The 17500-nt window shown below is 42.4% G+C and overlaps 1 protein-coding gene across 2 annotated transcripts in view; it reads left to right on the top strand.

Annotated features, from left to right (window-relative positions):
* wdr7 (WD repeat domain 7) overlaps window positions 1–17500 on the top strand; it is a 183760-nt gene that overhangs the window by 79389 nt on the left and 86871 nt on the right. For both annotated transcript variants that reach the window (XM_079835629.1, XM_079835628.1), the window contains exon 19: window positions 2779–2902. In XM_079835629.1, coding sequence (XP_079691755.1) covers window positions 2779–2902 — 124 coding nt within the window. The remainder of the gene's footprint in view (window positions 1–2778; window positions 2903–17500) is intronic.

The following is a 17500-nucleotide window of genomic DNA, read 5'->3' as shown; positions in this document are numbered from 1 at the left end:
AGTGTATTCTGACCAAACTTGGTGTGTGTTATGCTAACCATGACCTGAGGCGACCTGCACAGTTTCGGCACAGCGCCATCTAGTGGTCAGGAGATATGAAAATGGACATTTTTGCTAATAACTTCTGAACGCTTTGGCCAAAACTGTTCTCTTTAGATTCGGTGGTGCATGCAGTCATAACATTTTTGTCAGCCATTTTGAATTTTGACAAAAAATGCTATATTTTACGAACATCGGCGTATCGTTCCAAAACTCTGTATGTGTCTTTGACACTTTGCCCTGAAGGTACGCAAAAAATTTTGGGCAGTGCCACTGTGTGGTCAGAAGTTTCCAAAAATGCAAATAACTTTTGCTTAAATTAGCCTGTTATAATGAATCTGGTCTTAATAGATTCCTTGGTCATGCCGAGAACTAATACTAATTTTGACATATTTGGCAGAACTTCCTGTCTGCCATTTTGTTTTTCTTCAAAAACCTACTTTTTCGAACTCCACCTATCCCGTTTGTCCGATTTTCACCAAAATCAAATCGTATCATCTTCAGACCATGCCGACAAAAAGTTATGGATTTCTTAACTTTAATTTTTAATGACACCAAACTTTGCTTTGTGATATTGTCATCTCACTCTGACCACACCACATCAATTTTGTCATAGCGCCACCTATTGGTTGAAAGTGATAAACCAGTAAATAATTTTACCAGTGACTATATTTATGATTTTTCAGCCATTTTGCCTAAAATCATCTTAATTTCTTTTCTTGTTCGTTGTTGCTACCAGCCATGTTCGCAACTATATTTATTCTTACACTTAAAGATATTCTTTTAGTAATATTCTATATTCTTTGGTAAAAAGTTGTTAAATTTGGCACACTGATAGAGGACAGTCCAAACATTCACCACGATATATTTGGAGTCTCTAACTCAATCCCTCTAGCGCCACCACCTGTCCAGCGTTTGACTAACATTTATGCTAATAACTTTTCGTTTGATTGTCATGAAAATTGAATCCGATCATCTACAGACCATGCTGGCGAAAAGTTATCAAAAGCTTTTTGATAAACCCAACCATTCTCTAAAAATGTGTGAATGAATTCAACGAAGAGCACTGCAAATTGCCATTGCTCCAATTTTTATGTAAATTGATCCAGGTCATCTTCAGACATGGCGACAAAAAGTCATGGAATTCAAGTTGATTCGTCAAACAGTTCTCGAATAACTCACAAACGAGTTTTATGAAGTGCCCACCAGAATGAACATGAGGCTATATCTCCGCACCGCTTTAGTGTATTCTGACCAAACTTGGTGTGTGTTATTCCAACTATGACCTGAGGCGACCTGCACAGTTTCGGCACAGCGCCACCTAGTGGTCAGGAGATATGAAAAATTTACATTTTTGCTTAACTTCTGAACGCTTTGGCGCTTGGTCTCTTGCGATTCGGTGTATCATGCCGAGTCATACGATTCCCAATTTCCCCATATCGGGCATTTTGGGTGTCAGCCATTTTGAATTTGATGTAAAAAATGCTATATTTTACGAATGCATTGGCGTTTTGTCACAGCGCCACCTACTGGTCAGGAGATATGAAAAATAGTTTTTTTGCTAATAACTTCTGAATGGTTTGGCCAAAAATCATAAAACTAGTCACTTTTGATTTAGTGCATCATGCCAAGTCGAATGAAAGGCAAATTATTTTCCCATATTGGCTATCGTGGGCATCGGCCATTTTGAATTTTGTCCTAAAAAGCTACACTTTTTAACTACTAATATGAAGTTGGTTAAAGCTACGCTGTGTAACTTTTTTAGTTTATTCTTAGCTAAAAACACAAAAATATATGTGCTCATTAATGTATATTTACTTCTTTCAAGTAATAAAGTATTCTCGTAAGTTTATAATATGCCATTGAAAATACATACGGGTGAGGGTTTGAATGCGGGTCGCCATGTTGCCCCTCCATCTTGAAAGTACATTAGCCAAAGAGGGACATACCCGTAAATTCAAGCTTCGCCTTTGGCGTTTTAACACTCGATGGCACCGTGTCGAATGTGGACGAGGTCGAACTGGAAGCCATGTTAATCTTGGACTAAATCGGCCACCGTAGGAGTTAAAACGAAATCGGAATTGAGAGGAAGAGAAACAAAAGTTCTCTGGATGGTCATATACCTTTCCACCGCTAGATGGGGGAAAATATCACACAGTGTAGCTTTAAAATGTACTCAAGTAAAAGTACACTGTTTTTAAACTACTTAATAAAGTACAATTACAGTAACGAGAGCATTTGTAATTCGTTACTTTAGTAGAGCCAGAAGACACAATCAAGACACCTTTATTATTTAATTTAATTTACCATAAGTCTTTTGTTTTTGTGAGCAGCGATCTGTGTTTGTCAGAGTGTGACCGCAGAGGTGTATTACGCCACACTGAGAGCGAAATGAAGAAAGACGGACAGAGAGAAAGAAAAGAAAGAAGGAGACGCTCTGTTAAGCATCCTTAATCCTTTTTCTCCAAGGGTCTCTCTCCGTCTCTCTCTCTTCTCGCATTCGCTTTCATTCGTATCGTGCAGCTTTAGCACCTGCTAACCCCGCGGGACAAAGACACACACTCCATCTCTCTCAATGGCTCTTTCAGGCCTGTGGGCTTCATCTCAGCGGTCTGTCGTTTGAGTTCTGCTGCTGCTGCCACTGCGCTTTCTTAAAGAGTCTTTTCAGCAGGAGCGCTGCAGTGTCTGTGTGTAAACCTGACACGCGTGTGTGTGTGTGTGTGTGTGTGTGTGTTTCAGGTTCGAGAGGCGGCCCAGGCGCTCCTCTTGGCTGAACTGCGGCGGATTGGTCAGTCAGGCAGGAAGGACACCATTGACATGTGGGCGCCGTATCTGCCCCAGTACGTGGACGCGGTCAGCTCCCGTAAGTCTGAACACTCAATCCCACCAACACACACTTCAGCTGTATATATAGACATAAACAAATCTATCTATCATCTATCTATCTATCTATCTATCTATCTATCTATCTATCTATCTATCTATCTATCTATCTATCTATCCATCTATCATCTATCTATCTAATCTATCCATCATCCATCCTCTGTCCATCCATCCATCTATCCATCTATTGGTCCTTCCATATATCCATCTATCGGTCCATCCATCTATCTATCTGTCTATTGTTCCTTACATATATCCATCCATCCGTCTATTGTTCCTTGCAAATATCCATCTATCCGTCTATCGTTCCATCCATCTATCGGTCTATTGTTCCTTACATATATCCATCCATCCGTCTATTGTTCCTTGCAAATATCCATCTATCCGTCTATCGTTCCATCCATCTATCCGTCTATTGGTCCTTCCATATATCCATCTATCCGTCTATTGTTCCTTGCAAATATCCATCTATCCGTCTATCGTTCCATCCATCTATCCGTCTATTGGTCCTTCCATATATCCATCTATCCGTCTATTGGTCCTTCCATATATCCATCTATCCGTCTATTGGTCCTTCCATATATCCATCTATCCATCTATTGGTCCTTCCATATATCCATCTATCCGTCTATTGGTCCTTCCATATATCCATCTATCCGTCTATTGGTCCTTCCATATATCCATCTATCCGTCTATTGGTCCTTCCATATATCCATCTATCCGTCTATTGGTCCTTCCATATATCCATCTATCCGTCTATTGGTCCTTCCATATATCCATCTATCCGTCTATTGGTCCTTCCATATATCCATCTATCCGTCTATTGGTCCTTCCATATATCCATCTATCCGTCTATTGGTCCTTCCATATATCCATCTATCCGTCTATTGTTCCTTCCATATATCCATCTATCCGTCTATTGGTCCTTCCATATATCCATCTATCCATCTATTGGTCCTTCCATATATCCATCTATCCGTCTATTGGTCCTTCCATATATCCATCTATCCGTCTATTGTTCCTTCCATATATCCATCTATCCGTCTATTGGTCCTTCCATATATCCATCTATCCGTCTATTGGTCCTTCCATATATCCATCTATCCATCTATTGGTCCTTCCATATATCCATCTATCCGTCTATTGGTCCTTCCATATATCCATCTATCCGCCTATATTTCCATCCATCTATCGGTCCATCCATCTATCTATCCGTCTATTGTTCCTTCCATGTATCCATCTATCCGTCTATTTTCCATCCATATATCCATCTATCCGTCTATTGGTCCTTCCATATATCCATCTATCCGTCTATTGGTCCTTCCATATATCCATCTATCCGTCTATTGGTCCTTCCATATATCCATCTATCCGTCTATTTTCCATCCATATATCCATCTATCCGTCTATTGTTCCTTCCATATATCCATCTATCCGTCTATTGTTCCTTCCATATATCCATCTATCCATCTATTGGTCCTTCCATATATCCATCTATCCGTCTATTGTTCCTTCCATATATCCATCTATCCGTCTATTGTTCCTTCCATATATCCATCTATCCGTCTATTGGTCCTTCCATATATCCATCTATCCGTCTATTGTTCCTTCCATATATCCATCTATCCATCTATTGGTCCTTCCATATATCCATCTATCCGTCTATTGTTCCTTCCATGTATCCATCTATCCGTCTATTTTCCATCCATATATCCATCTATCCGTCTATTGGTCCTTCCATATATCCATCTATCCGTCTATTGGTCCTTCCATATATCCATCTATCCGTCTATTGGTCCTTCCATATATCCATCTATCCGTCTATTTTCCATCCATATATCCATCTATCCGTCTATTGGTCCTTCCATATATCCATCTATCCGTCTATTGGTCCTTCCATATATCCATCTATCCATCTATTGGTCCTTCCATATATCCATCTATCCGTCTATTGGTCCTTCCATATATCCATCTATCCATCTATTGGTCCTTCCATATATCCATCTATCCGTCTATTTTCCATCCATATATCCATCTATCCGTCTATTGTTCCTTCCATATATCCATCTATCCGTCTATTGGTCCTTCCATATATCCATCTATCCGTCTATTTTCCATCCATATATCCATCTATCCGTCTATTGTTCCTTCCATATATCCATCTATCCGTCTATTGTTCCTTCCATATATCCATCTATCCGTCTATTGGTCCTTCCATATATCCATCTATCCGTCTATTGGTCCTTCCATATATCCATCTATCCGTCTATTGTTCCTTCCATATATCCATCTATCCATCTATTGGTCCTTCCATATATCCATCTATCCGTCTATTTTCCATCCATATATCCATCTATCCGTCTATTGGTCCTTCCATATATCCATCTATCCATCTATTGGTCCTTCCATATATCCATCTATCCATCTATTGGTCCTTCCATATATCCATCTATCCATCTATTGGTCCTTCCATATATCCATCTATCCGTCTATTGGTCCTTCCATATATCCATCTATCCGTCTATTGGTCCTTCCATATATCCATCTATCCGTCTATTTTCCATCCATATATCCATCTATCCGTCTATTGGTCCTTCCATATATCCATCTATCCATCTATTGGTCCTTCCATATATCCATCTATCCGTCTATTGGTCCTTCCATATATCCATCTATCCGTCTATTGGTCCTTCCATATATCCATCTATCCGTCTATTTTCCATCCATATATCCATCTATCCGTCTATTGGTCCTTCCATATATCCATCTATCCGTCTATTTTCCATCCATATATCCATCTATCCGTCTATTGGTCCTTCCATATATCCATCTATCCGTCTATTGGTCCTTCCATATATCCATCTATCCGTCTATTGGTCCTTCCATATATCCATCTATCCGTCTATTTTCCATCCATATATCCATCTATCCGTCTATTGGTCCTTCCATATATCCATCTATCCGTCTATTGGTCCTTCCATATATCCATCTATCCGTCTATTGGTCCTTCCATATATCCATCTATCCGTCTATTTTCCATCCATCTATCCATCTATTGGTCCTTCCATATATCCATCTATCCGTCTATTGGTCCTTCCATATATCCATCTATCCGTCTATTGGTCCTTCCATATATCCATCTATCCGTCTATTTTCCATCCATATATCCATCTATCCGTCTATTGGTCCTTCCATATATCCATCTATCCGTCTATTTTCCATCCATATATCCATCTATCCGTCTATTGGTCCTTCCATATATCCATCTATCCGTCTATTTTCCATCCATATATCCATCTATCCGTCTATTGGTCCTTCCATATATCCATCTATCCATCTATTGGTCCTTCCATATATCCATCTATCCGTCTATTGGTCCTTCCATATATCCATCTATCCGTCTATTGGTCCTTCCATATATCCATCTATCCGTCTATTTTCCATCCATATATCCATCTATCCGTCTATTGGTCCTTCCATATATCCATCTATCCGTCTATTGGTCCTTCCATATATCCATCTATCCATCTATTGGTCCTTCCATATATCCATCTATCCGTCTATTGTTCCTTCCATATATCCATCTATCCATCTATTGGTCCTTCCATCCATCCATCTATCCGTCTATTGTTCCTTCCATATATCCATCTATCCGTCTATTGGTCCTTCCATCTATCCATCTATCCGTCTATTGGTCCTTCCATATATCCATCTATCCATCTATTGGTCCTTCCATCTATCCATCTATCCGTCTATTGGTCCTTCCATATATCCGTCTATTGGTCCTTCCATATATCCATCTATCCGTCTATTGGTCCTTCCATATATCCATCTATCCATCTATTGGTCCTTCCATATATGCATCTATCCGTCTATTGGTCCTTCCATATATCCATCTATCCGTCTATTGGTCCTTCCATCCATCCATCTATCCGTCTATTGGTCCTTCCATATATCCATATATCCGTCTATTGGTCCTTCCATATATCCATCTATCCGTCTATTGGTCCTTCCATCTATCCATCTATCCGTCTATTGGTCCTTCCATATATCCATCTATCCATCTATTGGTCCTTCCATCTATCCATCTATCCGTCTATTGGTCCTTCCATATATCCGCCTATATTTCCATCCATCTATCTGTCCATCCATCTATCTATCCGTCTATTGTTCCTTCCATGTATCCATCTATCCATCTATTTTCCATCCATCTATCGTTCAATCCATCTATCCGTCTATTGTTCCATCCATCTATCTGTCTATCGTTCCATCCATCTATCGGTCCCTCCATCTATCTATCCGTCTATTGTTCCATCTATCCGTCTATTGTTCCATCCATCCATCCATCTATCCGTCTATTGTTTTTTCCATCCATCCATCTATCAGTCCATCCATCTATCTATCTATCCGTCTTCCATCCATCTATCCGTCTATAGTTCCATCCATCTATCCGTCTATAGTTCCATCCATCTATCCGTCTATAGTTCCATCCATCTATCGGTCCAGGGACTGCGGGTGGAAATTAGCATTTTTTGCTATAACCTGGCACATGACATCTCTTCTTTTTAAGACTAATGTTTTTTCTGTGCATTGTCCCTGATCAAATAAAATAAATTCAATTCAATTCAATCTATCCGTCTATTGTTCCTTCCATATATTCATCTATCCGTCTATATGTTCATCCATCTATCCGTCTATTGTTCCTTCCATATATCCATCTATCCGTCTATATGTTAATCCATCCATCTATCGGTCCATCCATCTATCGGTCCATCCATCCATCTACCTGTCTATTGTTACATCCGTCTATCATTCCATCCATCCATCTATTTTTCCATCCATATACATCCATCTATTGTTTTACCCATATATCCATCCAATCATTCATCCATCCATCCATCCATCTATTGTTTTACCCATATATCCATCCAATCATTCATCCATCCATCCATCCATCTATTGTTTTATCCATCATCTATCTGTCTATTGTTCCATCCGTATATCCGTCTATTTTCCATCCATATATACATCCATCTATTGTTTTATCCATATATCCATCCATACATCCATCCATCTATTGTTTTATCCATCCATCATCTATCTGTCTATTGTTCCATCCATCCGATCAAACAGTATGTATCTCTGTGACGTCTATCCAGCACCGCAGCGCATCCATCAGTTCTTCCAGTAGCACTGATCGCAGGTGAAAGTGTCAGAGCATGTTTTGCACTTCCTGGCACACACAGGAAGTGAGATGCGTCTCCCGAGCACATTGATGTAGTTGGCCGAGGATGAACCAGCACAAACACTCCAGGTCGTGGGAACTGTACGGGAGTTTTCCTGGAGATCCTGGGGTGAATCGGGGATCTTTGAGATTCAGTTTATCAGCACAAACCTCCAGACACGCCGCTCATCAAAGCAGATGAGGAGTGTGTGGAAACACACAAGCACAGGGCAGGGTGTAGTGTGTGTGCGGCTGCTTTCACACTCCGCTCGATTGTTTGGTCCAAACCCGCGTTCGATCCCGCCCGCCCTCGCAGGTCTTATTTCAGTGTTTGTGCTGTATTGATGTTCCTCACACATTCTGCTCAGGGTTTGAGCGGATCATTTCAGTCTCAGCTTCTTTGTTTTTGTACTTCATGCTTTTTAAGAAATTGTTGAGCACAGTTTTTCCCCTGTGTTGATGTATTTCCTATTGAAACAGGAAGTTTTGATCTATGTTCTGCTTGCTAGTCAGCGGCAGGTGGTTTTAGGGGGCGGGGCATTCTCATTCTAGAGAGCATTTGATTGGACAAAAATCTGTGTGGTGCAGGAATATTCATGATTTTTTTGTCCATCATTATATAGATGTATATAATATAGATTCTGTCTTGTAAGATGTGTATTACAAATCTGTTTCTTTATGAGGTTCCATTTCATTGAAGATGCTCCGTCAGAAGGCAGGTGTGTGTGTGTGTGTGTGTGTGTGTGTGTGTGTGTGTGTGTGTGTGTGTGTGTGTGTGTGTGTGTGGGCATTAGACGGCTCATTAGAGTTTAGAACAGGGCCACAATGTCACCTACAGTATATAAAACATCACAGTGTGTGTGTACTTTTGTGCCCGTGTGTGTCTGTCTAAAGTCATTTACAAGAAGAAAGCTTCTGTGTGTGTGTGTATGTGTGTGTGTCTCTATGGGCCGTTGATGGGAGGCAAGCAGTGGCCCCTGGGAACGGTTGCCATGGTGACGGTTGCTGGTCAGTGTAATGTTACCGTGGCAGCAGTGACCTCAGCAGGGTACAGGACTGCAGGGGTCAGTGAAACCGATCTGTCCCACACACACACACACACGCATTTATTGAGTGTGTAACTCGACTTTTGCCATTTTAGTATTTGCTCTTTTATTTAGATAATGTTTTACAACGAGATGTTCAGAAAAGCTCACTCACACAAACTCACACTCATACACACACACTCGCACGCACAAGCTCACAACCACTCACTCACACACACATACACACACACACTCACTAACTCGCACACATGCTCACACTCACACACAAGCTCACATGCTCACACTTACTCACACACATGCTAACACTCACTCACACACACACACACACACACTCACTAACTCGCACACATGCTCACACTCTCTCACACACATGCTAACACTCACTCACACACAAGCTCACACTCACTCTCACACACACACACACACACAAACACACACACACACACACACACACACACACACTCACGCACATGTTCACACTCACTCACACACAAGCTCACACTCACTCATACACACACTCACTCTCACTCACACTCACACACACACACACACACACACACACACACACACACACACACACACACTAACGCACATGCTCACACTCACGCCCCACACTCACACACACACACTCACTCACTCACACACACTCACTCACACACAAGCTCACACTCACTCATACACACACTCACTCTCACACTCACTCACACTCACTCACACACACACACACACACACACACACACACACACTAACGCACATGCTCACACTCACGCCCCACACTCACACACACTCACTCACTCACGCACACACACTCACTCACACATGCTCACACTGACACACACACACACTCACTCACACACAAGCTCACACTCACTCACACATGCTCACACTAACTCACTCACACTCACTCACTCACACACGCTCTCACACACACACTCTCTCACACACACACACACACATGCTAACACTCACTCACACACTCACTCACACATGCTCACACTCAATCACACACACTGACTCTCACACACACACACACACACTCTCGCTCAGTTACACACACTCACTCGCTCACACTCACTCACACACATGCTCACACACACACATGCTAACACTCACTCTCACACTCACTCACACACACTGACACACTGACACAAGCTCACACTCACGCACATGCTCACACTCACTCACACTCACTCACACACACTCGCTCACACTCACTCACACACATGCTCACACACACACACACACACACACTTGCTCACACTCACTCACACACATGCTCACACACACACACACACACACACACACACACACACACACACACACATGCTAACACTCACACTCACTCACACACACTGACACACTGACACAAGCTCACACTCACGCACATGCTCACACTCACTCACACTCACACACACGCTCACACACACACACACACACATGCTAACACTCACTCTCACACTCACTCACACACACTGACACAAGCTCACACTCACGCACATGCTCACACTCACTCACACTCACTCACACACACTCGCTCACACTCACTCACACACATGCTCACACACACACACACACACACACTGGCTCACACTCACTCACACACATGCTCACACACACACACACACACACACATGCTAACACTCACTCTCACACTCACTCACACACACTGACACAAGCTCACACTCACGCACATGCTCACACTCACTCACACACAAGTTCTCACTCACTCACACACACACACACATGCTAACACTCACTCTCACACTCACTCACACACACTGACACAAGCTCACACTAACGCACATGCTCACACTCGCTCACACTCACTCACACACAAGTTCTCACTCACTCACTCACACACACACACACACATACATGCTAACACTCACTCTCACACTCACTCACACACACAGACACAAGCTCACACTCACACACATGCTCTCACTCACTCACGCACACACACACACTCTCTCACACACATACACACAATTTTTTTGTGTTTTAATGAATTCTGTATACTCTATCTTAACTCTAATATCTTAATATTCATAAAAACACACATCACGTACGTTTGAGATCAAATTAGTCATGTTTAATTGGATTTAACCTTTGTGGTAAGTGACTGCACAACATATTGATGACTCATCCTGCACCACACAGATTATTGTCCAATCAGATGCTCTTTAGAATGAGCATGCCCCGCCCCCTAAAACCAACAAGCCAGTTCAAATAAAGGCTCAAGTTATGCTCTGTGACTTCCTGACTAAATTTGTTGACGGTTTTGCGAGGTCTGCGAGTCGAGAGTTCAGTGGCAAGCTTTACTCTTTCCATTCCTGAATCCTAAAACACAAACACACAGATCAGGCGATTAGACGTGTGTGTGTCACGTCAACAGCCAGACTGAAGGCTTTTACCGCTGGTGTTGTTAAGCGTATCTCTGCTGCTGTTGCAGTTAAAGGTCAGCTCTCCCTCTCACAGAAACAACACAGATGCACGCTGAGCATTAGCTGCTCTGGAAATGAATAAATGACCTTTTCCTGTTCACAGAAAACATGTGGAATAAACGACAGGCTCAGAGAAACCAGACGTGTGCAATGAAAGCGAGACAGGTGCATTCTGGGGCTTTGTGCTGGGCTTTGTGTTATATTTATGGTGGAATGAGGATTAGTGAATGAGCAAAATGAAGCGTGATGTAGAGAGGGAGGCGTAATACACACCCAAACACGAACATGACGACCGCTTCAGTCAGCAGAAGAGCTGGCTTGCTTCACGACACACTTTAAAACATTTAGTTTGAGGCACTGAGAACTATTTCTCTTTTAGAGTCAGATTTAAGATTATTCTGTCACTTAAAACGAACGGTGGTTTCTTCCCTAGTTGGCGTGATCAAAATAACTGAGTGTGTGAGAGAGTGATTGTGTGTGTGTGTGTGTGTGTGTGTGTGTGTGTGTGTGTGTGTGTGTGTGTGTGTGTGTGTGTGTGTGTGTGTGTGAGCGAGTGATTGTGTGTGTGTGTAAGTGTGAGCGAGTGATTGTGTGTGTGAGCGAGTGATTGTGTGTGTGTGAAGTGTGTGTGTGCGTGTGTGTGTGTGAGCGAGTGATTGTGTGTAAGTGTGAGCGAGTGATTGTGTGTGTGTGTGTGTGTGTGTGTGTGTGAAGTGTGTGAGCGAGTGATTGTGTGTAAGTGTGAGTGATTGTGTGTGTGTGAGAGCGAGTGAGAGAGTGATTTTGTGTAAGTGTGAGCGAGTGATTGTGTGTAAGTGTGAGTGAGTGATTGTGTGTAAGTGTGAGCGAGTGATTGTGTGTAAGTGTGAGCGAGTGATTGTGTGTAAGTGTGAGTGATTGTGTGTGTGTGAGAGCGAGTGAGAGAGTGATTTTGTGTAAGTGTGAGCGAGTGATTGTGTGTAAGTGTGAGCGAGTGATTGTGTGTAAGTGTGAGCGAGTGATTGTGTGTAAGTGTCAGCGAGTGATTGTGTGTAAGTGTGAGCGAGTGATTGTGTGTGTGTGTGTGTGTGTGTGTGTGTGTGTGTGTGTGTGTGTGTGTGTGTGTGTGTGTGAGCGAGTGATTGTGTGTAAGTGTGAGTGAGTGATTGTGTGTGTGAGTGAGTGATTGTGTGTGAGTGTGAGCGAGTGATTGTGTGTGTGAGCGAGTGATAGTGTGTGTGTGAAGTGTGTGTGAGCGAGTGATTGTGTGTAAATGTGAGTGAGTGTGTGAGCGAGTGATTCTGTGTGAGTGAGTGATTGTGTGTGTAAGTGTGAGTGAGTGATTGTGTGTAAGTGTGAGCGAGTAATTGTGTGTGTGAGCGAGTGATTGTGTGTGTGTGAAGTGTGTGAGCGAGTGATTGTGTGTAAGTGTGAGCAAGTAATTGTGTAAGTGTGAGCGAGCGATTGTGTGTGTGTGTGTGTGTGTGTGTGTGTGTGTGTGTGTGTGTGTGTGTGTGTGTGTGTGTGTGGGCATGTTTTCGTGAAATATCAGGACACAAATGTGTATAATGACATGGGTATTACAAAAAGAGGGTGAAATATGAGGACGTTCCCCATGTCCTCACTTTTCAAAATGCTTATAAATCACACAGAACAAGGTTTTTTTCACAGAAAGTGAACTGCACAGTCTCCTGTGAGGGCTAGGTTTAGGGGCAGGGGCAGTGTAAGGGGATAGAAAATACGGTTTGTACGGTATAAAAACCATTACGCCTATGGAATGTCCTCACATTTCACAAAAACAAACATGTGTGTGTGTGTGTGTGTGTGTGTGTGTGTGTGTGTGTGTGTGTGTGTGTGTGAAGTGTGTGAGCGAGTGATTGTGTGTAAGTGTGAGCGAGTGATTGTGTGTAAGTGTGAGCGAGTGATTGTTTGTAAGTGTGAGCGAGTGATTGTGTGTAAGTGTGAACGAGTGATTGTTTGTAAGTGTGAGCGAGTGATTGTGTGTAAGTGTGAGCGAGTGATTGTTTGTAAGTGTGAGCGAGTGATTGTTTGTAAGTGTGAGCGAGTGATTGTTTGTAAGTGTGAGCGAGTGATTGTGTGTAAGTGTGAGCGAGTGATTGTTTGTAAGTGAGCGAGTGATTGTGTGTAAGTGTGAGCGAGTGATTGTTTGTAAGTGTGAGCGAGTGATTGTGTGTAAGTGTGAGCGAGTGATTGTGTGTAAGTGTAAGTGAGTGATTGTGTGTAAGTGTGAGCGAGTGATTGTTTGTAAGTGTGAGCGAGTGATTGTGTGTAAGTGTGAACGAGTGATTGTTTGTAAGTGTGAGCGAGTGATTGTGTGTAAGTGTGAGCGAGTGATTGTTTGTAAGTGTGAGCGAGTGATTATTTGTAAGTGTGAGCGAGTGATTGTTTGTAAGTGTGAGCGAGTGATTGTTTGTAAGTGTGAGCGAGTGATTGTGTGTAAGTGTGAGTGAGTGATTGTGTGTTAGTGTGAGCGAGTGATTGTTTGTAAGTGTGAGCGAGTGATTGTTTGTAAGTGTGAGCGAGTGATTGTTTGTAAGTGTGAGTGAGTGATTGTGTGTAAGTGTGAGCGAGTGATTGTTTGTAAGTGTGAGCGAGTGATTGTTTGTAAGTGTGAGCGAGTGATTGTTTGTAAGTGTGAGTGAGTGATTGTGTGTAAGTGTGAGCGAGTGATTGTTTGTAAGTGTGAGCGAGTGATTGTTTGTAAGTGTGAGTGAGTGATTGTTTGTAAGTGTGAGCGAGTGATTGTGTGTAAGTGTGAGTGAGTGATTGTGTGTAAGTGTGAGCGAGTGATTGTGTGTAAGTGTGAGCGAGTGATTGTGTGTAAGTGTGAGCGAGTGATTGTTTGTAAGTGTGAGCGAGTGATTGTGTGTGTGAGCGAGTGATTGTTTGTAAGTGTGAGCGAGTGATTGTGTGTAAGTGTGAGCGAGTGATTGTGTGTGTGAGCGAGTGATTGTTTGTAAGTGTGATTGTTTGTAAGTGTGAGCGAGTGATTGTGTGTAAGTGTGAGCGAGTGATTGTGTGTAAGTGTGAGCGAGTGATTGTTTGTAAGTGTGAGCGAGTGATTGTTTGTAAGTGTGAGCGAGTGATTGTGTGTAAGTGTGAGCGAGTGATTGTGTGTAAGTGTGAGCGAGTGATTGTTTGTAAGTGTGAGCGAGTGATTGTTTGTAAGTGTGAGCGAGTGATTGTGTGTAAGTGTGAGCGAGTGATTGTGTGTAAGTGTGAGCGAGTGATTGTTTGTAAGTGTGAGCGAGTGATTGTGTGTAAGTGTGAGCGAGTGATTGTGTGTGTGAGCGAGTGATTGTTTGTAAGTGTGAGCGAGTGATTGTTTGTAAGTGTGAGCGAGTGATTGTTTGTAAGTGTGAGCGAGTGATTGTGTGTAAGTGTGAGTGAGTGATTGTTTGTAAGTGTGAGCGAGTGATTGTTTTATAAGTGTGAGCGAGTGATTGTGTGTAAGTGTGAGTGAGTGATTGTTTGTAAGTGTGAGCGAGTGATTGTGTGTGTGTGCGAGTGATTGTTTGTAAGTGTGAGCGAGTGATTGTTTGTAAGTGTGAGCGAGTGATTGTTTGTAAGTGTGAGCGAGTGATTGTGTGTAAGTGTGAGTGAGTGATTGTTTGTAAGTGTGAGCGAGTGATTGTGTGTAAGTGTGAGCGAGTGATTGTGTGTAAGTGTGAGTGAGTGATTGTGTGTAAGTGTGAGCGAGTGATTGTGTGTAAGTGTGAGTGAGTGAGTGATTGTGTGTAAGTGTGAGTGAGTGATTGTGTGTAAGTGTGAGCGAGTGATTGTGTGTAAGTGTGAGCGAGTGATTGTGTGTAAGTGTGAGCGAGTGATTGTGTGTAAGTGTGAGTGAGTGATTGTTTGTAAGTGTGAGCGAGTGATTGTTTGTAAGTGTGAGCGAGTGATTGTGTGTAAGTGTGAGTGAGTGATTGTTTGTAAGTGTGAGCGAGTGATTGTGTGTAAGTGTGAGCGAGTGATTGTTTGTAAGTGTGAGCGAGTGATTGTTTGTAAGTGTGAGCGAGTGATTGTTTGTAAGTGTGAGCGAGTGATTGTTTGTAAGTGTGAGCGAGTGATTGTTTGTAAGTGTGAGTGAGTGATTGTGTGTTAGTGTGAGCGAGTGATTGTTTGTAAGTGTGAGCGAGTGATTGTTTGTAAGTGTGAGCGAGTGATTGTGTGTAAGTGTGAGCGAGTGATTGTGTGTAAGTGTGAGTGAGTGATTGTTTGTAAGTGTGAGCGAGTGATTGTTTGTAAGTGTGAGCGAGTGATTGTGTGTAAGTGTGAGCGAGTGATTGTTTGTAAGTGTGAGCGAGTGATTGTGTGTAAGTGTGAGGGAGTGATTGTGTGTAAGTGTGAGCGAGTGATTGTGTGTAAGTGTGAGCGAGTGATTGTGTGTAAGTGTGAGTGAGTGATTGTTTGTAAGTGTGAGCGAGTGATTGTGTGTAAGTGTGAGCGAGTGATTGTGTGTAAGTGTGAGCGAGTGATTGTGTGTAAGTGTGAGTGAGTGATTGTTTGTAAGTGTGAGCGAGTGATTGTTTGTAAGTGTGAGCGAGTGATTGTGTGTAAGTGTGAGTGAGTGATTGTTTGTAAGTGTGAGCGAGTGATTGTGTGTAAGTGTGAGCGAGTGATTGTTTGTAAGTGTGAGCGAGTGATTGTTTGTAAGTGTGAGCGAGTGATTGTTTGTAAGTGTGAGCGAGTGATTGTTTGTAAGTGTGAGCGAGTGATTGTTTGTAAGTGTGAGTGAGTGATTGTGTGTTAGTGTGAGCGAGTGATTGTTTGTAAGTGTGAGCGAGTGATTGTTTGTAAGTGTGAGCGAGTGATTGTGTGTAAGTGTGAGCGAGTGATTGTGTGTAAGTGTGAGTGAGTGATTGTTTGTAAGTGTGAGCGAGTGATTGTTTGTAAGTGTGAGCGAGTGATTGTGTGTAAGTGTGAGCGAGTGATTGTTTGTAAGTGTGAGCGAGTGATTGTGTGTAAGTGTGAGGGAGTGATTGTGTGTAAGTGTGAGCGAGTGATTGTGTGTAAGTGTGAGCGAGTGATTGTGTGTAAGTGTGAGTGAGTGATTGTTTGTAAGTGTGAGCGAGTGATTGTTTGTAAGTGTGAGTGAGTGATTGTGTGTAAGTGTGAGTGAGTGATTGTTTGTAAGTGTGAGCGAGTGATTGTGTGTAAGTGTGAGTGAGTGATTGTGTGTTAGTGTGAGCGAGTGATTGTTTGTAAGTGTGAGCGAGTGATTGTTTGTAAGTGTGAGCGAGTGATTGTTTGTAAGTGTGAGTGAGTGATTGTGTGTAAGTGTGAGCGAGTGATTGTTTGTAAGTGTGAGCGAGTGATTGTTTGTAAGTGTGAGCGAGTGATTGTTTGTAAGTGTGAGTGAGTGATTGTGTGTAAGTGTGAGCGAGTGATTGTTTGTAAGTGTGAGCGAGTGATTGTTTGTAAGTGTGAGTGAGTGATTGTTTGTAAGTGTGAGCGAGTGATTGTGTGTAAGTGTGAGTGAGTGATTGTGTGTAAGTGTGAGCGAGTGATTGTGTGTAAGTGTGAGCGAGTGATTGTGTGTAAGTGTGAGCGAGTGATTGTTTGTAAGTGTGAGCGAGTGATTGTGTGTGTGAGCGAGTGATTGTTTGTAAGTGTGAGCGAGTGATTGTGTGTAAGTGTGAGCGAGTGATTGTGTGTGTGAGCGAGTGATTGTTTGTAAGTGTGATTGTTTGTAAGTGTGAGCGAGTGATTGTGTGTAAGTGTGAGCGAGTGATTGTGTGTAAGTGTGAGCGAGTGATTGTTTGTAAGTGTGAGCGAGTGATTGTTTGTAAGTGTGAGCGAGTGATTGTGTGTAAGTGTGAGCGAGTGATTGTGTGTAAGTGTGAGCGAGTGATTGTTTGTAAGT

This window comes from Gobio gobio, assembly GCF_949357685.1.
Source record: "Gobio gobio genome assembly, chromosome: 14".
Classification (NCBI taxonomy): Eukaryota; Metazoa; Chordata; class Actinopteri; order Cypriniformes; family Gobionidae; genus Gobio; species Gobio gobio.
The sequence above is the reverse complement of the archived record's forward strand: the minus strand, read 5'-3'. Positions and strand labels throughout refer to the sequence as shown.